The sequence below is a fragment of the Fundulus heteroclitus genome, chromosome 6, assembly GCF_011125445.2.
Source record: "Fundulus heteroclitus isolate FHET01 chromosome 6, MU-UCD_Fhet_4.1, whole genome shotgun sequence".
Lineage (NCBI taxonomy): Eukaryota > Metazoa > Chordata > Actinopteri > Cyprinodontiformes > Fundulidae > Fundulus > Fundulus heteroclitus.
Window position 1 is genome coordinate 32,389,035 of NC_046366.1, and position 26,682 is coordinate 32,415,716.

The 26,682-nt window shown below is 41.1% G+C and overlaps 1 protein-coding gene across 1 annotated transcript in view; it reads right to left on the minus strand.

The window, feature by feature from the left end:
- LOC105915956 (contactin-associated protein-like 4) overlaps nucleotides 1-26,682 on the minus strand; it is a 201,330-nt gene that overhangs the window by 151,266 nt on the left and 23,382 nt on the right. The window contains exon 2 of the mRNA XM_036138619.1: nucleotides 2,738-2,848. Within this exon, the coding sequence (XP_035994512.1) occupies nucleotides 2,738-2,848 (111 nt within the window). The remainder of the gene's footprint in view (nucleotides 1-2,737; nucleotides 2,849-26,682) is intronic.

Sequence of the window (26,682 nt, forward strand, 5' to 3'; positions counted from 1 at the left end):
TTTCTGGTCTCCCAGGTACAGTTTCAAACCTCTACAATTATCAGACAAATCAACGTAAAGCTTGATGTACAATGAAGTTAAAAAACTTCACTGATGCAGATTCAAGAGCTTTCCTGATCTTTCTATGTTCCTTTCAAACATCCGCGTCATACTGTTGGCTTAGCACGTAGCACCGTCCAGCATTTTGGTTTGTTTCTGTTTGCCTGGGATAGTTCTTCCAAACAATGCTTTTGAGTTTATCTTGTCTATAAAGAAGGCTTAATGTTTTTTTTTTGGCTGTTCTCCACATGTTAGCAGACTTTAAAACTTCCTTCAGCAGTTCTTTATTTGGATCACTTGTGCACTCATTAAAAATTAGCGTAATGGTCTAATTTTAGTGCCATTTTGACAACTGACAGCATAACGGGTCGTTAGGCTGAAATGCACAATCGAGAACCCTAAATGTGAACAAGAAAATTAGTTAAACAGTCTAACATTCTTAATTTTTACTTTTATCGGTACCCACTTTACAAAACATCATTGACAGTCTTACTAAACATGTTTGAGAAGAGTTCAGAATAATGCGTAGTACAAGAAAAAGTTGTTTGGCTGCATCTAATTCCTGATCAGATCTAATAGGCATTGACTGAATGGATCTGAACTGATAGTTGGACAACCATCTTTTGTGAGACGACATTGTTGTCAATTAGCGCTAATTTCTTGGTTCCTTCAGATTCACTGAATGAGAGTTACCCCCATAAAGAAATTTACCATTATCTGCATGACCAGTAAATAGACGTGCTCCTAAACCCAAACCCCACCATGCCCACTGCAAGAACATCTAGTATTAGAGTCCTCAGACTTCAGCTGAATGACTCTTAACTAAACAGATTTATTTAAAACAAAATACATTTATTCTACTTGCAAAAGCACATCCATCCATGCAATACAGTGACTGTTTTTATGTTTTCTGTAGAAAACTAATTATAAAGAACAGAGAGCATGGGAATGTTGAGTAACTATGACTATGACTTTGTACTTAGTTACTTGACACCTCTGCGCGTAGCTCAAAGTTTCAGGGTTTGGCTGCGTCTATTTCCTGGACAGACCATATGATCATGTCTAATTGGAATGGATCTAAACTGATAGTTGGACAATCATCTTTTATGAGATGGCATTGTTATCAATTAGCACTAATTACTTAAAATTAATTAAACAGATTTAAACTTTAGCGACACAGACATATGAATCTTTTCAGACATTTTTAAAGTCTTGGTTCCTAGAGGTTAAGAAAATACAAGAAATGTCAGCTTCATTATATCAGGCTTTGAAAGAAGAAAGCCCAAAAATAAAATGAGCTTTTCACTCCGGAACAAAGTAAGGAGAGGACTGCTGTGACCTCGTTTCATTTACTCTTAACAGAAGCATTGGGTAAGTTCAACTTAAATTGAATATCATTTAATTTTCAGTTAAAGTGAAAACTTTACAAAGTTACACGGTTCAAAGGCATCAGGCTAATGCGTTCTGCTGATTTTAGATCTCAACTTTAGAAATGATCTCATATCGAGTCAGCCTTTTCTTCTCTCCTGTTCGCCAGGGTTTTGTTTCCCATGTGGTGGAAATGGTTCTGATCCAGAATAAACCCGTCTCTCCTTTCCAGCCGTTTCTGGGCTTTGATGTCCGGATGAAGCAGGGAAACAACCATTTTTATTATGTCAAAGCTGCGTATCAGCATTCCTGCTCCCAAGTTGGGATTTCATGCTGGACTGGCAAATACTATCCTCACTTATCCTCCTTATAGAAACCTTCAATACAAACAGCACCTATAGAAAATCAACAGAGAGCACCTACATGTTGGATTTTTATGCTCTGCCACGAATCTAGTTAGAAACCTACCCTTCAGCTTTTATATACAGGGAAAATGTCCCTGTTTTTGTTCACTGGGTGAGGTTTCCTCCATGTGGATTTCCATTTACAAAGAGCAAAAATGTCAGTAAAAGACAGAATGATTGGTTCCAATACCTCCATAATGTTGCCTCTAGTTTAGGGGTCTGCAACCTGTGGCTCCAGAGCTGCATGTGGCTCTTTACACCTTCAGCTTTGGCTCTTAAAAACTTAGACCACAAATGCGGGGGATAAAATTGGTCAATGTTTCTAAATGTAAAGGTAATTTAAAATTGCTAGCTTTAGGGTGCATTTAGTTCTGCAATATATGCATAACATTTGCAAAGAGAAGGAAAGTAATAGTGTGTAGAATATTTCACTATAGATAAATGAAGTATCTTTTCGTCAATAGGTTGCGAATGACTTGCTTTTTTATCATTTTGATGCCATTTACTATAAAAGTGAAATGTTCAATTGAAGAAAATGTATTAAACCTAAATATAAAAATACTGTTGGTTAAATAATAAAAACTGTTGATCTTTAATTTAAAAAAATGTAAATAAATTTCCTACAGTATACTATAAAAACAAGCTCTTGTTTCAAAGAGATTTGCAACTTTTGTGGCTCTAAACAAAATTTGTTTAGCTGGAGCGAGGGCAGAAATGGCTCTGCGGGTTGTAAAGGTTGCTGACACCTGCTCTAGTAGATACTTCCACATCCACACGTTTCCTCTCAGGAACACAAGACGAATAAACAATGAGTCAGGCTCTAATACTATTACAGCAATGCAGTGCAGTCAGCTTTCAGCCCACTTAGAAACACATAGAACCTGCCAGAAACACACACATACACATACACACACACGTATCCTCACCGTCTCTCCTGTTGAGCTTGGCGAAGCCCGGTGCATGGCTGCTGGACAGCTGGGAGGAGCTCCTGAACGATGAAGGTGGCAGATTGGAAACCAGAGCACTGTCACACACCTCTGTGAAACAACAACAAGGATGAAACAGAGACTGTTACAATAGCTACTATACAATAAATAGTGCAGCAAAGAAACAAACCAGTGCACCCTCCCTTCGATTTCTCTTCTGTTTAGCTTTAAAGCTTTTGGAGGGGAGTGTGGATGAAACCAACGCGGGTTACGGTGGAGCCAGGCTGAGGCTGACCACTAGAGCAGAAAAAGGTGGGAACCTGTGGCAACCTGCTCTGCTACTGGAACTGATGACTAAACATGATACACAATTAGCAAAAAGGCAGAATTTATTCCGGGATTCTGCTTAATATATTTGCACACATCCTTGTACTGTATAAGATTTTGTATGCACCATATCAATGTTTGTTTTAAAACATCATTTATTTTAGTTCATAATTATTCTTTTTTTGTTCCTCGGTAGTACAACTTAATTGCATCAACAGCAATTTGACAGGCAAAGGGAAGCACACAGTGGCACACTAAATATAAGCCATTATAATAAAATAACAAAAATTGTATGAATTAATCTAAGATGTACACTTTTATGGATATTAACACTTATTTTAGTGTTATCTTGTCTAAACCAGGCAAACGCTGGAAGTGACACTACTGCTTTAAATAAGGGCTAAGTTATCCTCTCTTTTTTTGGCCTAATTAATCAAGTTAAAGTCAATCTTGTTATGTTGTGATTAGGGGCTGAACAGTGGTGCAGTTGAGCTGTCTTGGTTGTGAGTTTGAATCCCAGCCTGGGGTCTTTCTGCATGGAGTTTGCATGTTCTCCCTGTGCATATGTAGGTTTTCTCCAGGTACTCCCATAGTCCAGAATCACAACTATTAGGTTAACAAGTCCTGCTATGTGTCTCCCTGTGATGAACTGGAGACCTGACCTTCTCCAACCATAGACCTTGGATCCAGCATCACTGCTCAGGCTCATTGAGCCCTTTTCTGTGTCTATCCATCTATCCACTGCTGATTGTATGAGACCAGATGGACAGCTTTAACAGGGAGCGCAGACCTCTTTCTCCTACGCTGACACCTTCATCTGATATGGAGGGACTCTGTAACATTCCCAAGCCAACCATGAGGTGAATTCTTTCTTATAACCCCTGGGTCAGCCTCCTGATGCCGCCTTCTAAACTGGACACATCTAAGATAGACTCGTAAAAGGCATCTCTATCAAATGCAAAAGCCTTCTTTGAGCTTCTCCTATAATTAAAGGAGGGATTAGATACCTTGTAAGGCAGGAGCGTCCAAACATTTTGGTCGGGTCAAAAAATGAATAAAAAAGAAAATGACTCAAAAATAAATAAATATGTTGTGAATCTTTTACCTGCTTTACAAATGTGATATTTTTAATTGAACTAAATATTCAGATTTTCTGTTGGAAAGGGATGTGTAAATCATTGTAGATCCAGAAGTTAAAAACAGGTTTTGCTCATTTGCGTTCTTAAAAGATGGTCACCCAGTTTGCAAATTACTTTGAGCTGTATGAGGGAGAAAAACTGATTTTTTTTTTGCTTTAGCAATTAAAGAACAGGATTTGTGTTGGTATTTCTTTGAAGACACCTGCTGTATTTACCCAATTTTAATAAATGAATTCAAAGAACATTTTAATGCACCAAAGTCTGCATTTGAATGAAAGTCATTTGATAGATGTGGTTCTATTCACTATGAAATTAAAGAGAGTGTAAAGTAAGGTTATTAAAAGACTTTATTACTTGTATTGTACCTACCATTTTTAAATTTTAAGATTTTATCTAGCCTATAATAATTTTACCTGAATTAAAAATACTGCACCAGCCACCTGTGCTGGTGGGAGAAATCTTTCCTGAAATTTAGTCGGAGGGCCACACAAAATCAGTACAGGGGCCAGAAATGGCCCCCGGGCCGCACTTTAAACACGCCTGTTGAAAGGAAAACAATTTTTAGCCATTTGTATTTGCAAAGACGGGTCATGACAACAAGTGTAGGCAGCAAGGTGACTCAGTTGGGAAATTGATGGCTCTATGTTGTGGATCAGCCCCTTTTGTTTCAGTATGCGACAAAAGTGCAGAAGCACTACAGCGATGGGGTCATCCAACAATGCATGAATATATGTATAGCCTTCTGAATCTAAAATCAGATCCATTTGCCGGGTACTAAAAGATTCCCATTCCTAAAAGGTACAGAAATATTCTCTATTACAAATTTTTCTGTTGAATGTTTATATCTCACTGTCTATAGCCGCTCATCCTTAGACAGTTCCAGGTTGGCCTGGTGAATCTATCAGTAATTGGGTGAGAGGCAGGGTACACAGGGTATACAGGACAATCATGACCACACACTCCTGCCTAATACTGAGTAATTAATTAACAGTCATGGTTTTGGACTGTGGGAGGAAGCTGGAGTACCCAGAGAGAACCCACACATGCACAGGGAGAACACACGAGAATCCTTCTTGTACCGCTCCGGCTTCAACCGTTGGTGTCTGAACCAAAAAACCGTACGGGCCAATCACGTTGCAGTATTGTGGTTTAAGGCGGGACATACCCGCAGCCGAACCAAAACAAACACGGCAGTGCAGGAGGACGCACACGTATTTGCTGCTGTCTCATCTGCTTTGTCAGAATCCATGATTTCATCTTTGAAAGAACAGCAGGAAGCGCCTTGACTAGCTTACCTTGCTGTGGTTTCTCACTGTTACCATGATTGGCTAAGACTAACATGTGGTAGGCGGGCACTAGGCGTCGCTTCGCCCAATCAGCTCAGAGAGTTCTGCTGAATGTCCCTCCTTTCCCCAAACGGATTCGATAAGAGTAGAACCAGATCGATAATGTGCAGAACGGAGAGCGCTTTGCATTAGCAGTCTGACTAGTGAGGTTATTTCACGGCAGGGTGGACCACGAATTGCTCATCTCTAAGCTGAATTTTCACTCTGATGTACTCTTTCATCTATAGACCCCCTTATTGTGTGGGATAAAAACTCCATTTTCTAGACTGGCTTAAAGCTTGCATATTTGCTGGATTGACAGCACGTTATCTCCAGTGGTCAAGGGGCCAGAGGCAGAGTACCGCAGTCATTCACAAGGAGAAGAAATCATGTATGCACACACTGGCATCTTAGCGCTAAGACAGGTCAATGAACCTGACGTGTTTCTGGGCTATGGGAGGCAGCCGGAGAAGCCAAGCATCCCTGGGGAGAACGTTCAAAGACGTTCTTCAAGGAAGAAGCTCCAACCGTGCAGACCTCAAAAGTTACAATATATCAAATTACTCATGGTTCTAAGTTTTAACAGCATATGTACTTTACTTTTCAGCTATATGACATGTTTGGCCAGGTTTTATCCATGTAAATGAAAACTAAAAATAAATGAAAAACTATCGATAGTCCAAAGGAAGAATGAAATGTTTTGCCACTGAAGGTTTGCCGGTGAGGAAAGACCTTTGAGGAGAGCAGGAGCGTAACAGCATTTCCATCTACGTTTGGTTCAGAGAGGTCAATAAAACCTCTAGAAGCCGCTCTAAATAGCTCAGAGTAGCAGTTTAGGGTAATGCTGGGTAAGTGAAAAGCCAGATCTTTTCTCTTAGCAGGAATATAAACAGTCCCATTGTTCAAAGTCATGAAAGTGAAGACGTCGCAAAATCTGACACAGCTGGAGATGGATTATCCTCTTTTTCCTCAGCCGAGGAGCAAGACGGTTAAGTTGTTAAAAGCAGCATGATTGGAGCTCGCTGACGCTGAGAGGTAAATCTCCAAACCATCAGCTTTTTAAAAGTGAAACTAGGTTCAGGCGTTCTGTTTCTCCAGCCTTTGCTCTCTCTGAATATACTGCAATATAAAGGTGAAAACGAGAGTAGAACCGGACCATTGAGAGGCAGGAGCAATGTTCTTTGGGTGGGAGAGGGTCTTTTAGCACGGTCCTGCTGGAAATGTGAAAGGTGTAATTTCCCTTGAACAGATAAGTGAAGTTAATGCAGAGATGAATGGTATCCTTACTGACTCATTACAGAGTATAGATGAATGAAGGTAGGAGGGAGGAAAATCTGTGCACATTTGCTTTAAAGTGGATTGACAGGAGATATACAACACTCTTTATTCCCTGCATTATGCCTGATTCAATATCTAATTTTATCAATCCACTTATTTTTTTTTAGCCTTTTTTTTTCAGCATTCTCCACCAGTTATCTCTTTCATTTGTTAAAATTACATAACATAAAGGGACATAATGGAGAACCTGGACCGCCAAAATATATAAAAATAATACTGAAATATAGAAATCGGTCAACACAATGTTTGTTTTACTAACAAGCACACTTAAGATAAAAAGCTTAGGAAATTTCTGGGCCAGTAAAGTGTGCTAAAGTTGCTGCATTCCTGCTTTTGTTTCATGTTTAAACTTGAAAAGTACTTATTTTATTCATTTACTCATATATTTATTTTTTTCATCTGTGTTGCTGAATTTAATGATTTTCAAGAATCATCTCAATATATTATATAACAGATGAAACGTTAAAGTATAAAGACACCTACAAATTGTAAAAATTAAATATACAACAAACGCATTTTAAATAAAAAAATATATTTAAAAATCCAAGGCTGAGGACGAATTTAAAAAATGAGAAGACTGTGACACTGATGTATATATGTATGTATGTATATATGTATATATATTATATGTTTGTGAATATATATATATATATATATATATATATGTATGTATATATATATATATATATACACACACACACGTATAAATTGCACAAGCTGAACTTGTTTTTATTATATTGTTCTCTTTGCTGGAGGAGAAATTGTTTTTGTGAAATCCTTTATGCATTTTTTTGTACTTATTTTTAAATCTGGCAGCAGATGTGTCAAGTTACATCAGCCATCGTCTGTTTGAGTTTGATTGGATCACAGACATAGTTGGAGAACCCGGAATATTTGTTTTTCTTCTCATGCTGGCAGCGTCAAGCTGAATTGAAAAGAACAATGCCTCTGCGTTTATAGAGGCTGTTCTCCAGCACTGAAACAACAGCCAATTACTAAGATTCACACTGCAGAACCATTCAGGCTCACAACTCTGACTACAAGGCTTTGATAACTCTGTCTGCATCAATGCACCAACAACACAAGCTGTAATCTGCCTTTTGATAGTCCCCGCCGCCTGATAATTTTGCTAATTAAAGTGAAATATCACACCAGTTTCAAAACACAGTTTTAAGGAAGACTTTTCAACAACAATAGATTATTTATTTAAAGTTTCCAGATTTCCTTAAGCCTCAAAACTGGAAACACTGGTCTAATAATATATAATGTTTGACCATCAAACAGGCTCTCTCCAATTTGCAATGGTCAAAATAACATTATATCACCAATGTATATTTTGTGAACATTTTATTAGTAGCAAAGCAGAACAGTTAGCATTAGGTTAAAGATTTATTTAGTGAAATATAGTAGGATTCCCTTGATAAGCCTTTTATGACACCTTAATCTGGTTTTATTCATTTAGTTTTATCACCAATCATGGCCAACATCAATAACAGAAATAATCTGGGCAGCATTGTACTGACTCGAACTATATAATTCAGTATAATTGGACTATGCTGGACAAAAAAGAGTCTTAATATCGCGGTTTGTAACAATTTTACATTCATTTATCAAAACTGGGATTGAAAAGCTTTGTTTGGGTTCTAAACCAAACACAGTTTAAAATCCTGGAGTTGGGTTTTAAACACAGAAGTAAAATAATCTTAATCCAAAAAATAAAGAAATTAAAAGTCCTGTTTCATTTTAGAATAAGTAAATAAAATCTACTAATAACTAAAAATCCAAAATGACTAATAGCTTCAAAATAATCAAATTATATCTGTTAAACTGGATTTACTATAAATCATTATTATTATTATTTTTTACATTTTTAGAAATTAGATTTGATTTTTATCTTTGAGGCCTATAAAGGTACAGGCTGTGATCTGGCTGCTGGGTATAACTCCCTGGCGTACCTCCGCCGGTGCCTTTGAGCAAGGATGCTCCTTCTGGGCATAAACGGGTCATCGGCTGAGGACCGCCAATCATGGATGTCTCGCTCCTTGAACCCCAGGAGGTGTCAGGTCTCCATCCCTGCCACCCTCTGCTGACATTCTAGGTGTTATTTGGCCCACAACTCTTGCCCCCCCCTCCTTGACCACAGCCAAAAGATGCCCTTCTCCGCCTGCTCTGCCAGTTCTTTGATGGCTTTCCAACACCCAGCTCCTGCGTGTCCCTCAGGAGGCGAACGGCTGAGGACCCAACGAGGCTCCTCTCCTGCATCCCACTTCATTTGGGCTCACGGCTGCTTCCCAGCCTGCCTCCCTGCACACTTCCACTAGGTCTGCCTACTTGGCACGTGTCTGCTAGCTGGCGGCCTCCGTACCCTCCTCCCACGGGACACTGAGCTCCACCAGCCTTGATGTTACTCTCTGGCAGGGGGGGGGGGGGGGGGGGGGGTTGATGTTCTGTGCAGCACTTAGAAACATGACGGGACATCTCGCCGCAGCGTTAGGTCTATTGTTAGCCTCTTGTCTGCATGTCTCTGCCACCTCCTGCCACCTGACTTAGGATAATGCTGCCTTGCAGCTCGACAAGATATGCAGCAGGGTTGCCTTGCTGGTACTGCTAGGAGAGACGTCTCTTCCTGGGACAGGGTAGGATGTCATAGAGCAGGGGTCACCAACCTTTCTGAGACTGAGAGCTACTTCTTTGGTACTGTGTCCTACAAAGGGCTACCTGTACTAACCTTTGAATTAGTAATAAGTAATAATAGTAATATCATCTTTATTGTCATTGAAACATTACAACAAAATTTGTCCTCTGCTTTTAACCCATCCCCTTGGGGAGCAGTGGGCTGCCACTGTGCGGCACCCGGGGAGCAATCTGGGGTTAAGGGCCTTGCTCAGGGACCCAGAGTTCAGGCACTGGGGATCGAACCGGGTACTTGCATCCTTCTCTGAGTGCAAGCTTACCTTAACTTCATGTAATATAAATATGTTTTTAATAGTTTTAAATCTATGTAAATATAAGAATGGTTAAAAAGAAAGAGCAACTGAATAAAACAGCATTTTAATTGCAGCTCACTGGAGGGTTGTGCTATCTTTTTTAACAGGCTTGTGGGCACCACATATGGGCCTGGGGAGGGGGGGGGGGGGCTACCTGGTGGCCACAGACACCATGTTGGTGACCTCTGCCATAAAGGGATCTGATCAGGAAGTTCAGCTCATGGAATAAGACAAAAAGTGTAGAAATTAAAACTCTTTTCTATACTCTTTTTTTCAAAATTTGATTACTGTTAATTTTCCAGAGACTGTGCAAAAACCCTGCACTGCAAAAAGGGAACTAAAAGTAAGGAAAGTTTTCTTAAAATTTGTATACTTTCCCTTGATTTGAGCAGCTAAATAAGACTATTTGCCGATGGAATGAGTAATTTTAACCCTAAGATAAGATAATTAGATATCCGGCACTTGAAATAAGATGATAGAGATGACATTTTCTTATTTTAAGTGCAAATCTCTTATTCCTTTAGCAAAAAGTCTTATTTAGCTGGTCAAATCAAGAGAAAATATACTAATTTTAAGAAAACTTTACTTACTTTTAGTTCCATTTTTGCTGTGTGATATAGTGTCAAAAATGGCAAATTTTAACTTCTCACCATGTCATTCTCATGACTGCACCATTGAGGGGAAAAGCATAAACGCTAATTAGGAATGTCTTAAATGGGTTGGATATCTTAGATAATTATTTTGCATGAAATCACCACTATCTCTCATAAGTTTGTTTGCAGCAAAATGTTGAAGACTTGCATTAAAATAACCTAAAACCACGAGACTGTGTCAGAGTACAGCAGCTTTGAACGTTTGAAATGTGTTAAAGCATAATTAAATGCTCCCCTAAAAGCATGAGCTGCGAGGGGAGCTCTTATTGTGAAAAGCAGGTGGTCTAAAGAGGGGGAAAATAAGAGGGAAGGCTCTCCAACCTGGAGTGCTGTAATCCCTGAGGAGATAATGTGTGGTAAGAGCGCAGCCTTGCCGAGGCAAACTTCAGAGCGAGAGAGGGCAGAGGAGTTAAAAAGCACCGAGCTGTTTTATTTGGCATTTAGGAGCCGGCGGCCCTGACGGTGTGACCAGTGGAGCACAAACACAGACAGCTCAGAGGAAAATGGAGGTAAATGTTGAATACCTGCTGGCCTCTGGAGCCAACAAACCTCGACACTGACCCTTGCGAGGCTGAATCGAGAGCCTCCCTGAATATTAAGCCCTGCAACTGAGACAATAACGGATTCTTTGTGCAAACAACGCTGTTCATAAAAACAACCCGTCTTCCCTGGCATTCACAGCCTGCACCTCCAGGTAAAAACCTTATTCACAACTATGTATAAAAATGTACTGGAAATCATAAAACAAAAAAGCAAACATCTATTTTTGATGCACTGAGATGCAGACATGCATATATTGACTCCATAAACAAGCATTGAAGATTGATTATCTTAATGTTCATTTAAGACCTAATTTTCATGAACGCAGAAGGTAGAACCCTGCAGGAAAAACCGTATATAGTGAATATAAAAGGTCACATGCAAAGAGAAAATCCCTTTGACAAGATGGCCGTGGGATACGCAGGATGTGTGAAACTGAAAGCAAATCTTTTGAGACACAAGAAGAGGAACTATATTATACAAGTTTTGACCCGAGGGTGGGAGTAAAACAGCAGACCTTTCCTGTCGTCATAAACTGGAAGTCAATCAAGTAAAGGTTCAGCTACTTACAAAGCTCTTTCCAGCTATTACAGCAAAGCATCTGCGACCAACGAGAATCGTTGAGAATCAGGGCTTTTACATGTGATATAATTAAATTTTATTTTATTTATCTAGCACCGATTCACGACAAGTCATCTGAAGGCACTTTACAAACTCAGTTCAATCATCCTATGCAGACAGATTGGCTAAAACATTTTGGTTTTTAATCTAAGGAAACCCAGCAGATTGCATCGTGTTAATATAAACAGTCTTTTTAAATAAAATCCCACCACGAAGGTACCGCAGGTACCGTACTATAAGGCGCACTCAAAATCCTTACATTTCCTCAAAAAATGATGATGATATGAATAAAGTTGTGCTTACTGACTGATTTTATGTGTTAAAATGTCTAATTACAACTTTGGTTAGCAACGAAGCCGCTCAATTCAATGGATATTAGGAGCATTACGGTACACTCTGTCACTACCTGATAGGACCCCTGAGCTGTCTACAAGACTGCCTGACTGTAATGTCTAAACTAGAAGTGCATTCATGTAAGGCAGCCCCCGCCCTGAGTACGCGCTAGCAACAATAAAGCTCATAAGTTAGTTCAATATAAAAGTTACGTTTATTTTGGCCTTATGTTAGAAACAGGGCAGTGTAGTCCAGCTACTTTGTCCTCCTGACAGTCTCCCTCTATGTGTAAGGTGACCAGATTTTGTTTTGTTTTGTCTGAACTGCAACGCCGATGGGCGGGGAAGGCGAATTCAGCAAAGCTTTTCTACGTCAGGACAGCGGCAGGACCTGATAAATACCTCTTGTTGCGCTAAACTTTTTTCCTCCATCATGTTACACTGAAGTCGGGGACATTTCCGGGGACAGCCTTTGTCAGGGAAAAGTCATCCAAAATGGGGAATGTCCGCAGCAATCAGGGACGTCTAGTCACCCTATCGGAGGGGCGGAGTGGTAAAAAAAACTTCGGAAGAATATGCAATGCGCCTTATAATCTGGTGCGCCTTATATGTGGACATAGACACCTTAATTCACAGTGCCCTTTATAATATGAAAAACACGGTACTTCACTGATGCAGAAGCACTTCAAGGATTGGGGTCATCCAACAATGCATGATCACATCTATAGCCTTCTGAATCCAAATCACATCCATTTGCCAAGTGCTAAAAGATTCCCATTCCTAAAAGGTACAAAAATGTTCTCTATTACAAATTCTTCTGTTAAATGTTTATATTTCACTGTCTATACCCGCTCATTCTTACACAGTTGCAGGTGGGCCTGGTGACTCTATCGGTAATTGGGTGAGAGGCAGGGTACACAGGGCATCAATGAGACGTACAGGACAATCATGACCAAACACTCCTGCCTAATACTGAGTAATTAATTAAAAGTCATGTTTTTGGACTGTGGGAGGAAGCTGGAGTACCCAGAGAGAACCCACACATGCACAGGGAGAACATGCAAACTCCATGCAGAAAGACCCAAAGGCTGGGATTTGAACCGAGCTGCTAACTGCATCACTGAATAAATTTAGGCCTGAAATCTTAAATAGCAACACATCATGCCCCGACCCAAAGAAATTCAAGAATGTATGAGAAGTTCTTGTCTCTATCGGTATAGAAAAGGTTACAAAGCCAACTCTAGGCCTTTGGGACTCGAGCGAACCACAATGAGAACTATAAAATATAAACCGAGTTATTTTTATCATCCCCGGTTGGCAAAAAGCACAGTTTATGTGAACTTTTAAATTTTTATTTTTCACTCAGTTTTCATCCTTGAAAAACGGAAGAAAAAGTTTTCTTTTTTCACACAAAAGTTTAAAAAAGTGATTGGAGAAATTAGTCATTTCTGCTGGCGAAACACAAAGTTATCCTGCGGTAAAATAAAGCTTCTTTGACGTTTGATTGATGGGAAATGTCTTCTCTGTAGAGTCAAATGTCCGCCTGGACATCCATCACTCAGCCTCCTGGCATTTCGTCAGCTCGCGCCATGCCAGGTCCGTCCTTTTGCTGAGGTGACAAACGGTGAGTTTGACTCCATCAAGAACTGCAGAAGAAGTTTTAAAACAATATTTGAAGAGGAGAAGCCAAATGCATTTAATCCTTCCTGAAAAGGCAGGCAACCCTCACAGTCTGGGAGGAAGATCAGGGCTTATTCAACAGCTTTTCCCACTTTTTTCTTACTAAATAGCAACGTGCACACAGAGGCTGTGACAGATTTGGAAACCCTGAATACTGATGAGCTCCATCCATCACCCAGCAAACAGCAGAGAAACATAAAGTCATGCATTTAGGACCCCAATATACCCTAAAAACAGAGCTTCGAGCTTCTCGTATGATCAGCAAGGTTGTTTTTTTTTCTCTGCACTAAAGGTTCATCAAGCAGAAAACCTGCCTGTGCATTTTTTAAACAAAGATACACAGCTTAGAAGATAGTTTTGTGTGTATTGTATGGCATGTATTTCTCCCTCCTGAGTTTTACTAGTCAGTTGTTTGGATCTCAGCTTTGGATATCCAAAGACTGAAACATTTCTCAACTGAAGTCTGGACTTTGACTAGGCCATTCTAACACATGGATATTTTCTGATAGGAACCACTCGACCGTAGCGCTGGATGTTTTTTTAGAGTCCTCTGCGCCAGGGTCAAAGTTTTTTTTCAGCCTCCATCAGGTTTTCATCCATCTTCTCATCAACTCTGTCCAATTTCCCCATTTTTTTGTTTTTTTATTTTGGCCGAAGAAAAGCATCCCCCACAGCAGGGTGCTGTCACCACACCATTATATTTCCCCGTGGGAGGCTCAAGGTGGTGTGCAGAGTTAGTTTTCCAACACACATGGCAAATTTGCATGAAGGCCAAACGTTCGGTTTTGTTATCGTCTGATCCGAGCGTTTTTGTTTTTTTCTCCCCAGTTTATTCCTGTTGCTCCTTTATAAAAGCCAGATTTGTTCTCTGCAGGGCTAATAGTGGCTCTGTTGACTGATACTGTCACCTGAGCTGCATCTCTGCCGCTCATCCAGTTACCCCTGGGCTGCTTCTTTGAAGCCACTGTTTCTCCGCTCTTACAACACAGAGACAAAAAGAAAACTGGGCATTTTCTCTGATGTGAAAATGAAAAGGTTTTTCACCTCTAAAGCAAGCCTGCTGTTGTCTTTCAGACGATTCTGCTTTCTAACACACATTTAGATTAAAAAAACATTGTTCAGTCTTTGCTGCTGCTCCAAGGCACTGGCTCAGTTGTGAAACCTCAATACTTCAAGTCTGACCTTCTCCTCCTCCCTGGCAGTCTTTTTCTCAGGAGAGCTGACACTTCTGGCCAGATAACGGTCCGCCCGTCTGACAACTACTAAACTGAGTGGCTCAGCACTTTGTCTTTCAGACTCCAGGCAGCGAAAAGAGCACTTGTTCCTCACTAAAAGTTCTGGATCCTTAAGGCGTTAAATCACCCTGATTCCTTATTCTGACAGTAACAAGCCCGTGTTGCTCATCAGACTCTGTGGATACAAGAATGTTCAGTAATCCCTGCATTCACCAATCTGTCACTGCCTTCGGAGGCAGAAATAAAATCCTAATTCTTCTTGAGAATCATCACGCCGATCAGCAACGTGGGCGTCTGCGTGGGAGACAGACATCAGCTAAATGATATGATCAAAAAGACAACAAGCCGCGTTTCTGCGCTTATCTTTAATCGCCTCGTCCTTAAACTGCCAGGCGTAACCGTCAGAGGAGCTGAGAGAAGCCGGGAGACACGACTAACGCTGCAGAAATGCAAAAACAATCTCCGAGAACCATGAACCCCGAAATATGCAGATGTACAGGGAACGCCGCGCGCTGCAGCACCCATAGCAATGAATCCACGAGGAATTATGTACCATAAAACATCTGCTAATTCCCAAAGCTCCAGGATGTAAACGCTGCTAACGTGGTTAACATGAATTTCTCTGAATGGAGGGCAGCGGGCTAACAAGGTTCAGTGGGAAAACGAAAACTGTTTTTCTTTTCCTTATTCAAATGAAAATACATGCACACATCCCCCATGCACCTCTGCAAATGTAATTTATTTCGGAAAGGAAACACGAAATTGGATGCTGGGGATTCATAAAATGGAAAACTCTGCATTGCAGCAGCAGAAAAGCTTATACTACAAACTATTTTTATGCAAATGAGCTCTAGGGGCAGCATGGCGTGTTTGTGAAGGGTCTGCAGCCATCAGTGTAACGCTTATATTGCAATGTGAGACCAGATCCTGTGTTGTTTTCTATCTGAGCTGCCTCATTTACTTAGCGGAGATCCACAGTGAATACCTGTCTTCTGGGATTGTATTCTTTTCATCTACATACTTTTAAGAGACCGTATCTAACACTTTTAAATTTCTTACAAGAACATTCATAATACGGTCCAACAGTATTTTTACATAGACATGCTGATGAGGTGGAAATAAAACGTTGCTATTCCTGAACACTGAAATTTTGTCTAGGATCTAAACGTGTTCATCAGCACAGGGACAAAGTGGGAGTGATCTGACGGGAAGAGAAAAGACAAAAGCAGCAGGTCAAGAGGATCTGTTTGCAGCATGCAGGACCTCAAGTTACTTCTCCTAGATTTAGGTTATGTGTCCTTCACTTCCAGAAAGCAAAGCTTTCATTTTTTTGCATTTGTCACCAATTAAAACCTTTTTATTTCCTAATGAATCAGATTATTAACAGTGTCTTTAAAAATCTGTTTTTATGGATAAAAGATTAAGACGTGAAACGGGGACTTTTTTAAAATATGTATCCCTACATTCTGAGATGGATGAAATGAATTAACAAACATCGAATAATGAACAACTGACAGAAATATAGATGGATGGATGGATGGATGGATGGATGGATGGATGGACAGACAGAAGGCCAGTCGCTGGATGAATTTCAGGTTGTGGTGAATAAATAGCAACTGTCCTGAGAGCAGATATAAAACTCAGAAATGTAAAATTTGACAAGAGATTTGCATCAATAGTAATCTGAAACTTTGTGTTGAAACCCACTTTATCAATAAAAACTTCTCCAATCCCATTTTGTCATGGTGCTGTATCTTTGTTGCAAAGCCATCATTGTTATAGTAAGAACAAAGGTACAGGACAGTCCTGTTATTTTATTAGCAGCATTGCACTCTGACAGCTATCGATCTATGAGCAGCACAGGAAGATTTGTCACTTTTTATTACAGTTACATCTACAAACCTGATGCCTGGAACCCTGCATCAGTGCCCCTAGGAGAAAACTGTACCCCCCTCTCCAGCACATTTAAAAAAAAAAACAAAACCTATTTGGTTGTTTATTACATACATTTTCACACTTGTCATCCCAGGGATGAGCAGCGTCAGAAGACTTGTGCATACAGAGGTGGATTAATGCTCCCTCCCTAGTAGATGGTTGCCTGTTAAAATCTTCTGATCCTTCTTTCTGGCTCACGAGAACCACAGTCGGCCTCCTTTAAGAGAAACACTTGTATTTTCTCCTTACACACTGATGGGTTTTCTCCTCAGCTCATTATCTATGAAGTGTATGTGTCATTTACAATCTACTGCCATAAATGTGCTGTGTTACCTCATCAGGACGTTAAAATTTCTCAGTATCATCAGCCCTCTTCTTTGCTACCTAATCTTATAGGGCTTAAAGTTCTATAACCTCTACAGTCTATGCAGCAAGGGTCAACAACATGGGGTCTGCAGGCACCTAATAGCCCCCAAGGACCAGATGTGGTGCCCACCAGCCTTTTCTAAAAGAAATCTTTCTCCTTTTCTCCATTTTACCATTTTGTCTCATCTGTTTCTCTCCTTTTTTCCCCCTCTTCTACCTTGTTTCAATGTCCATTTAACATGAAGCAGTCCCAGCATAAAATCTAATAAAGCTTCTTGCAAATATAAATCAAGCGGAGCACTATGGCGAAAGCAGTAAGGCTCCACATGTGAAAGTAAAATCAGTTGGGCTCTTTTTGGCATTAAGACAAGAATTCTTAATGCTACACTGCCAGACAGGACACACAGGAAAAAAAGAAAAAAGGTCGGACTTGCTCTCTACTGGGGCTGCTTCAAGCATTCAGCATGCCGAAGTGAGTGAACCTTCATCTGTGTAGACAGAGCATCTGAACAGTGCAGCATGAGATCAAGTAACATGTCCATTGGGCTCATGCAGCAACATTGACCCAAGATGTTTAGAAGTGGTGCCCATCTGCAGTGTTATAGGGTTTCTTTGAGACGATCTGCGTCATGATGCATGCAAAAAAACATTAATCCCAAGCAATCTGGCATTACTTTGAGATCAAATTACGTAGGTTACAGTAAATGGCTTGTACTTGTATAGCGTTTTAACTAGTCTTGACGACCTCCTAAGCGCTTCACACTACATTCAGTCATTCACCTATTCACACACACATTCACACCCTGACAGTGGTGAGCTATGTAAGTAGCTACAGCTGCCCTGGGGCACACTGACAGAGGCGAGGCTGACATGCACCGGCGCCACCGGGCCCTCTGACCACCGCCAGCAGGCAATGTGGGTCAAGTGTCTTGCCCAAGGACATAACAACAGAGACAGTCAGTGCGGGGGATCAAACCGGCAACCTGCCAATTGCAAGACTGTGCCACGTCGCCATAGTATTAGCTGCAATATAAAAGCGACCTATGAGAATCCCTCTCACAAGTGAGACAAGTGTGAGCGGGATAGTAGGTTAATTGGCAACTTTAACTTGTCAAGGGGAGATTTTCCATAGTTATTTTTTATAGTGCAAGTCTTGTAATTTATTCTATTCATATTTTTCAACATTTGTACAGTAGCCCAACATTTCCCTGTGAATCTTTTTGCTAATTGGTTGGCAAAGTCATGCATACAGATCCAGCATTTCATATATGTTTTTAATGTCTTTAGTTTGTGCATCAAACTTGGTTGGGAAATCTGCACCTAGTTTTAGGTCTCATATTAGTGACTGTATCTGCAAAATTTTCGCAATTATTCTTGATCATTGTTTATACAATTAGAATTTTATTATTGAATTTTACTTCTGTAGTTTTACTTTTGTGCTTTTCATGCAATTCTAATTAAATATATTCCTGTATTTTCCTATGAGGCACTTTGGTGTGTGAATCGTGCTACACATTTAAGCTTGCCTCGCCTAACAGTGTTGGATGAAGCTAAATCCTCACCCCAAATATTGATAACAGTCTTAAGTGTTATTGTGTTGGACATGGTTGAAATAAACATTCCTCATCTTCCTAACTTCTTAATATTTAGAAGCAGTAAATAATGTGTTTGGGGGAAAAAAGAAAATCTGTTTGCTTGAAAAGCATCTTTTTAATATCACATGCTAAAAAAAAACAATGCTTATCAGTGCTTAATGAGCTATACCTTGATGCCAAGCGACCCTGACAACGTGATGGCGAGTCGTTGGAAGTGAATTTGGGCGGCGAGTTGAAATTAGCACATGAGATGTAAAACCTTTGACCGAGATTATGCATTTTATTCTACCAGAAAGGCCTCTGTCATTGCAATAATGTCCTTCAAATTTGGTGCGACGGCATGTGCATTAATGTTCAAAATATTGTCACGGTTCAGGGAGCAGCGGAGAACAATTTGTCAGACTGTCATCCGGAGAGGTTAGAGTCCAATTTTCTCCGTTATAACAGAAACAGCAATGAAACAAAGTTGCATTAAGCCTATTAGCCCTTTTTTTGGGGGGAGATTTATCAGAAGCAGCACAAATCCACGAACATGAGCTGTTTGGAGACTTGGAAAGTGGTCTATGTGGAAACTTTTGTTAAGATAAGGGGGGAAGGTGTTTCCTGCTAAACCGACAAGCAGTTCGTAGATCAGTCTGCTCCACAGAGACCAGAAACCCCAACAGCACTGACAGCCTTATAAGGAATACTTTAGTGCAGCTCCGCAGGAGAAAAATGGGATGTTGTGACTGACTGAGGGTGTGAATGAATCACAGTCGGTGCCCTCATGTGTGTTTGCGCTTTGCAGACCTCTGGCGAACCACAACAGCAGCTGCAGCAGCCGCGGCATCAGCTGAATTCATCTCTGCAGCCATCCTCCCTCAGGAAACATTAAAAGATAAGTGCTCCTTAAAAAAACCTCTCTGCAGATAATTTGATGCTCGCCGCCTTCCTCTGCCGCTCCAACAATCCCAGCTCAGCTCGCCCCGGAGGCGGAAATTTCTCCGAATCACAGAGGAATTCTCGGATTTTTCAAAAACTAATGGGGACGAGTACAGAAGCAGAACTTTTTTTTTTTTTGGCCTAAAATCGAAGCCCTTCGGAGGACACAATAATTGGGCGGGAAAATAGGGTTAAAATCCTGACTCAGTTCAGAAAACCTCTAAGAAAGAGGGGATGTGTGCAGCCACAGCACTCTGGTCAAATCCTCCTTTGACTTTTACATTTTGTGGGTGGGTATAAGTCGCCCAGGGAAGCACTAGATTTAATCTGCTGGATTTATCCAGAAGAACACAGGAGTAGAAAAAAAACAACAGAAAAATATCTTAGTGCCTGTGATATATTTTCTTTAGATTGGTGTGGTGACCCTAATCTACATTCTCAAGCTGATTCACCTGGGATTCATGATAATAATAATAATAATAATAATAATAATAATAATAATAATAATAATAATAATAATAATAATAATAATAATAATAATAATAATAATAATAATGGTTAATCTCTGCAACTTTGTACATCCCAGTAAAACTTGTCCTCTGCAGCCCTCAGGGAGCAGCAGGTTAACTATGTGCAGCGACTGGGGAGCATTCTGGTGCTCAGGGTGTCGCTCAGAGACCCAGAGTGGCAGCCTTCCCAGTACATCCATCCATCCATCTATCCATCCATCCATCCATCCATCCATCCATACAAACAGGTCCAGGAGAGGCCTATGTTTCCATAGTTGCCTAGAAAACTTACAGAAGCGAAGGCAGACCAGGAGAGCTCCGCTCAGATGAACAACATCAGCTGAAAACTCGACTACAAACCTCGCAGCTTACGGATAAAGCCTAAAACAAGATGTTTTCCTTTACCTGCCGCTTTCTTCTTGTAAAACCTGAATGCGCCTTGGCAACAATGACGCATGCAGCAAGAATAAATTGTCTCTCTCTGGTAGACGACAGCAGATTTGACAGGGATGATTTTAATTGTATGTAATAAGGCTTAAAGTTCAGAAAGAACGACCTGTTCCTCCTCGTTTTGTCACCAAACTTCTAATTAACGGTCTGGTCTGTTCCTGCAGGTCTGTTCGTCTCTTCAGATTTCTCATAATATCAAAGAAGCTTGATCCCCCGTAGCTGCTCTCATCTAAGATCTTTTTTTTTTCTGCCTTTCACGAACAAATGTAAGCTTTTTAAATACTTTTTTCTTTTCATAAATTGTCGCTCTGTTAAACCCTCCTCCTTATTTGGTTTCTCTATCTACGTTGTCTTTTTATTTCACCCAGAGTTGAGCTGCTTTTCATTAAATTCATGCGTTAAATTGTAACTTTAAATAATCTCTCGAGATATATACTTAATAAGCATGTTAGATTGTAGTTTGTTTCGCCTTAATGCACATAAATTCACTCCTTTCTGCCTAATAAATTAGACTTAATGAAACTAGCTTTGAATAGGAAGTGATAAGGCAACTTTTATAACGCCTGCATAAACCAGGCAAACAAGAATCCTTTCAGTTAACATGGGGGGAAATAAACCTTTTAAATCCGGTTTAATCATAAACTGATAAACGGGAGTCCTTGTACCAAAGTTTCACTCCAGTTCCTCTTCAGGACAATCTTGCTGATGGTGTTGCTGGAGGTTATGGGGGAGAGGATTGCAGATGGCATCGCTCCAGACCAGTACTACACACATTTGTTCTGTGCTTGGCTAAAATTTAATCTCCTGCTGGGGCTCAAAGTGTTTTATCTTCAAGCTGATAATAAGTCTCCATACAGGAATTCAATTTTTTTTTGCTGTTTGGTTGCAGGGGTGAGAATTTATCACACTGTTGCAATATAACTGATCGGGACCAGAACCTCCTGCAGCGCTGCGGCGCTCTCCTCCGGGTCAGTCCTGTGATAAGATGTTTGAAATATGGGGGGAAAGAAAAAAAACTACAGCAAGTCGTGCAATTAACGACAATAAGATGTTTCAGATAACCTCAGATGGGGAGAAACATCTCCAGCTTAGTGATAATCGGACAGACTTTTTTTCTGTCTGAAGTCTCTGGGGGGAAAAAATCACAAAGATTTTGATTTAGCTCAGCTTTTGCCAATGTTATAAAGTTTTATAATTGCACCAGATTCATGCAAATCTCTCTCTTTACAGAGTTAATTTATTTCATATTTCTTATTAATCCCCTGTTTTAAAGAACTATAAGTTGGAATACGCATCAATTGTACAGTTAGCAGCAACCGTATTATAAATCTAGGTTATATATTTTATGCTATTGGAAGAGAGGACCATTTCTACCTGTTGTGACGTCATTGTTTTTTCTGAAGCCCAAATCACAACCAGCCTTCAGCAGACAGTGTTATCTCATTTAATCTGTACAATGCAAACATCACCGGTCATTCAGAAACATTATGCTGTGGTTCTAAATCGCATAAACGTATAAAAGGATGTCTAAAAGTGATCTACATATGTGCAAACTGTGTCAGCGCTGAGGTGTTGTTTGCTCCATAGTGACGTTTTCTGCAAAAATTCGTCCTTCGCACGTGGTTTGAGAGCTAGACTGACATGCGAACTCTGGTTTGAAAACCTTTACTAGCTTTATTTGCCCCTGTGCGGGTTTCTGGTTCTGTCAATTTGAGTAGTTTAGATTCAGGCGTCTTCACTCCAGAAGAACAAAATGCTCTCCATAACTTGTTGAAATCAGCAAGGGGCTCCGAAAAAATAGGAAACCTCCTTCAGAGCAAATCCAATAGCTTGCTAAAAAGATTTTTTCTCTGCTCCTTTTCTCTGTCTCTCATATTTTCTGCGGCATAACTGTGACGTGGAAGTAAATCAATTATTAAATGGCACATTTTTATATATTTATAATATGGGAAAAATGTGGTGTGCATTTGTATTCATTACATTCGTTGGGGGAATATCCTTTTCAAGAACCAAATTATGATCCATTTACAGTTTCATGTTCTCTGGGGTATGTCTCTAAAGCAGCTTTGCAGAGCGTCTGTTGACACAGTCTTCTGCTTGTCCGGTACCGGGTCACGGGGGCAGCAGACTCAGCAGAGACAGCCAGACTTCCCTTTCTCCAGTAACCTCCTCCACCTCCTGCAGCTCCTCTGGGAGAAGGCCGTTCCCAGGATAGCCAGGGAACAGTCTCTACAGAGTGTCCTGGACCCCTGGGCCCGGTGGGACAGAGCTGGAGCACCTCCCGGGGGAGGCGTCCATTCAGAACAAATGCCACCTCAGCTGGATCCCCCCCCAACCTGGATATATTGGAGTCTTCCCACAGACTGAAATCGGGAAGGTGATTTTCCCATTCGAACACATCAACATGTCTGCACCCGGCTGTATGTTTAGGGTTCTTATCCTGCTGGAAGCTGGCCCTTTGTCCCAGCTCCAAGGACTTTGCAGCAGGTTTTCTCCAGGGTGGTGTTGTCTGTGGCTTCTGGACTTCACTCCAACCAGAGCCTGCAATGAATTTGCCAACTTCTTTACTGAGAAAAATCCAAAACGACTAGAGGATCAGACTCTACATCCATATAAAGTTCCGAACCAAAGCTGTCTCCAACTAGAACTTATCATGACAAAATGTTCCAATTTAGCCGAATAATCTACAAAAGCTTAGAGGAAATCGTTCACCAGCTAAGTTCCTCCTCCCGCTGCCTTCATGTTCTACCCACATCTTTCTTTAGGAAAGTTTTGCCTGTCATAACGTCTGATTTGACTCAGATAATGAACACCTCCCGTCTGTCAGGTGTTTTCCCCCAGTCCCCAAAAACAGCAATATCAAACCACTGTTATAAAGGACAATTTAGACAAATTCCTACTGTAGAACTACAGCCCCATCTCAAACTGCCCCTTTATCAGTAAGATTTATTAAAAAGCAGTGTTTCAACAATTGATAATAATAATAATAATAATTGAACTTTATTGCTCTCACAATGCCACTGTGCGGTGCCTGGGGAGCAATCGGGGGTTAAGGGTCTTGCTCAGGGACCCAGAGTGCAGGCAGTAGGGATTGAACCGCGTACTTGCATCCTTCTCGGAGTGCAAGCGTGCTGCTCTAACCACTAGGCCACCACTCCCCCCAAACACCTTCTTAACAACAACCACTGTTTTCCAGTCAGGTTTCCGTGCTCACCACAGTACAGAGACCGCCCTTGTCAAGGTATATAAATAAACTTGCCTAATTTTTAGCTTCCATCCGTCAACTCTGATCAGCATCCCCCGTTGCTGGTCAAGAAAAGCATCCCATAGCACGATGCTGCCACCCCCATGCTTCACTGTGGGAATGTGGAGTTAAGGGTTATTTATAGTGCAGGACAAAGTTGATGAGACCAGTGCTGGTCTTGTCTGACCAGAGTACCTTTTCTCTTCCACGCGCTGTGCACCCTACACGTCCTCCGCTGAGGTCAGAAACGTGGAGTGCAAAAATAATAGCTGAGCTGTCAACACCCCCCCTCAACTAAGTGATGGATCTCTGCAGCTCCTCCAGAGTTAATGGGCCCCTTGGCTTCTCCTCTGGTTAGCAGCGTCCTTCCTGGGCCAGTCATTTAGAGTGGGAGGCCATGCCGTTGTAGGTTTACAGTTGGATGAAAGATTGAACAGTGGTCTCTGAGACTTTCAAAGCTTCTGTAATCTAATCCTGGTTTAAACTCCTCCGCAGCTTTCTCCCTGACCTGTCTGCTCCTGGTGATGCTGTTTGTTGCACTCGTGTCCTCTAATCAGCCTCTGAGGCCTTCGCGGCGCAGCTGCAGTTGGACTGGGATTAAATTACACACAAGGCTGCCTGTATTTGCTATCTGAAAGCAACTGGAGTTTATTTGGGGGCATCTAGGTAAAGGGAGCTGAATACAAATGCACGTCGGTTTTACATTTTAATTTGCGTTCACAATTCTCCCCAAAATCCTGCAAGGATGTGATCTTAATCTTGGATAAAGGGAGCTGAATATTGATGCATGAGTCATCTTCATGTCCTGCAGTCTGAAAATGACTGGGTTTACCTTTGTGCATGTGAAAAGAAATTAAGACACTCGTTTATTTTTGCATCAGAGAAAACGTAACACCTATTTGTGCCACTGCAAAAACGGATCTAAAAACAAGTGAAATGTTCTCAAAGTTAGTCTATTTGTCCTTGATTTGAGCCAGTAAATAAGATTATCTGCCAATGGAATGAGTATCTTTAACCCTAAAATAAGATAATTAGACATTCTGCACTTGAAATAAGATTATGGAGATGAATTGTTCCTATTTTAAGTGGAAAAATCTTATTCCATTGCCAAATAGTCCTATCTACCTGCTCAAATCAAGGACATATACACTCATTTCACGGAAATTTAACTTATTTTTAGTTCTGTTTTTGCAGTGTGACACTGACAAGAACATCGGAGTTCACTCCACTTGAAGTAATAGTTTCTCTCAAACATCCACTCGTCTCCTTGGACGTTGATATTCATAGCACTGCCGCTATGCGAAACTCCTGCTTCTCTCGTAGCCCTGCAAAAACTAAACGGTGAACAGGAACGTACAAATTCATGCTCCCTTAAAAGGCAGCCGAGGTGAAATTGTAGAATGTTACAGGAGGGAAGAAAGACACGGGGAACTATTAGCCAGACACGGTTTCTTATCTTCCCATTTTCCTCTTCTTCCCCCTCGCCTCAGCCTAATCCTCTTCCCCCACCTGGTTCCTCTTCACTTATCCACAGCCTCTTTCTGCTCGTCTTCATCATACCTGCTATCCACTGTCATCCTCCTCCTTCATCTCATTAAAGCGAATCATCTCCAGGATGTGAGGCAGTGCATCTTAAGAGCAAATGGTGGCTGCGGCGAGGACTTGGCAGAGGAAAATGTCACTGGATCTGTGAGCAACACAGAGGGGAGCAATACAAGCAAACAGCCTGTAGACTCTCACCCCTGAGGTTTAGGCTTTAATACTTTACATTACTCTGGTTCATGTCCATTCTTCTTCCCCTGGTCCTGCTCGGTTTCACTTCAGTGCTCGGCTCAAACTTTACGCTGCCTTGTTCTGTTAAGATTCCCTCTGATTTTAATGACCACTGGCTCAGTTCTGTCCTTCCCCGCTACACAAACCGACTCGCTTTACCTCTCCTCATTAGCAGGCGCTGGAGAGCTGTGGTCACTCGGTTCGTGAAAATTACACAACAGAAAAATCATAGTGTTGTCAGCGTCTATCTGCATGTGTGGGAGGAGGGACGCCATAAAGCTTGGGCCAGCATGTAAAGTGATGAAGACGCACCAGCTGCTCAAACCCTGCAAGAAAAGCAGAATCTATGGTTGTTGGGGTTTTTTTTATATTCTAGGCTACACAAACTTAATAATTAAACGCTGAATCGAACGTCACACTCGGATCAATATTGGCTCTGTGCAACATGCGAGAGACACTTTGTGCACTTTTTTCTCTGTGACTGTTTTCACTACAAAGAAAGCTAACTCTGGATTTTAGCTGCAGATGCTTCCTTTGCTACAAATGTTCAAGTAAACACTATGTTATCGCATTATTAGCAATAAAATGTTGATTTTTCCACCTGATTTCCCATGCATTTCTATTACTTAAAATATAAACATAAGTAGCTAAATGAAATGGGCTGAACAGTGGTGCAGTGGGTAGCACTGTTGCCTTGCAGCAAGAGGGTTCTGGGTTCAAATCCAACCCTGGGCCTTTCTATATGGAGTTTGCATGTTCTCCCTGTGCATGCGTGGGTTCTCTCCAGGTACTCTGACTTCCTCCCACAGTCCAAAAAAGTGAATGTTAGGTTAATTGGCCTCTCTAAATTCTCCTTAGGTGTGAGTGTGTGAGAATGGTTGTTTGTCCTGTCTGTCTCTGTGTTGCCCTGTGACAGACTGGCGACCTGTCCAGGTCGCCACCCTGTCCAGGGTGTACCCTGCCTCTCGCCCAGTG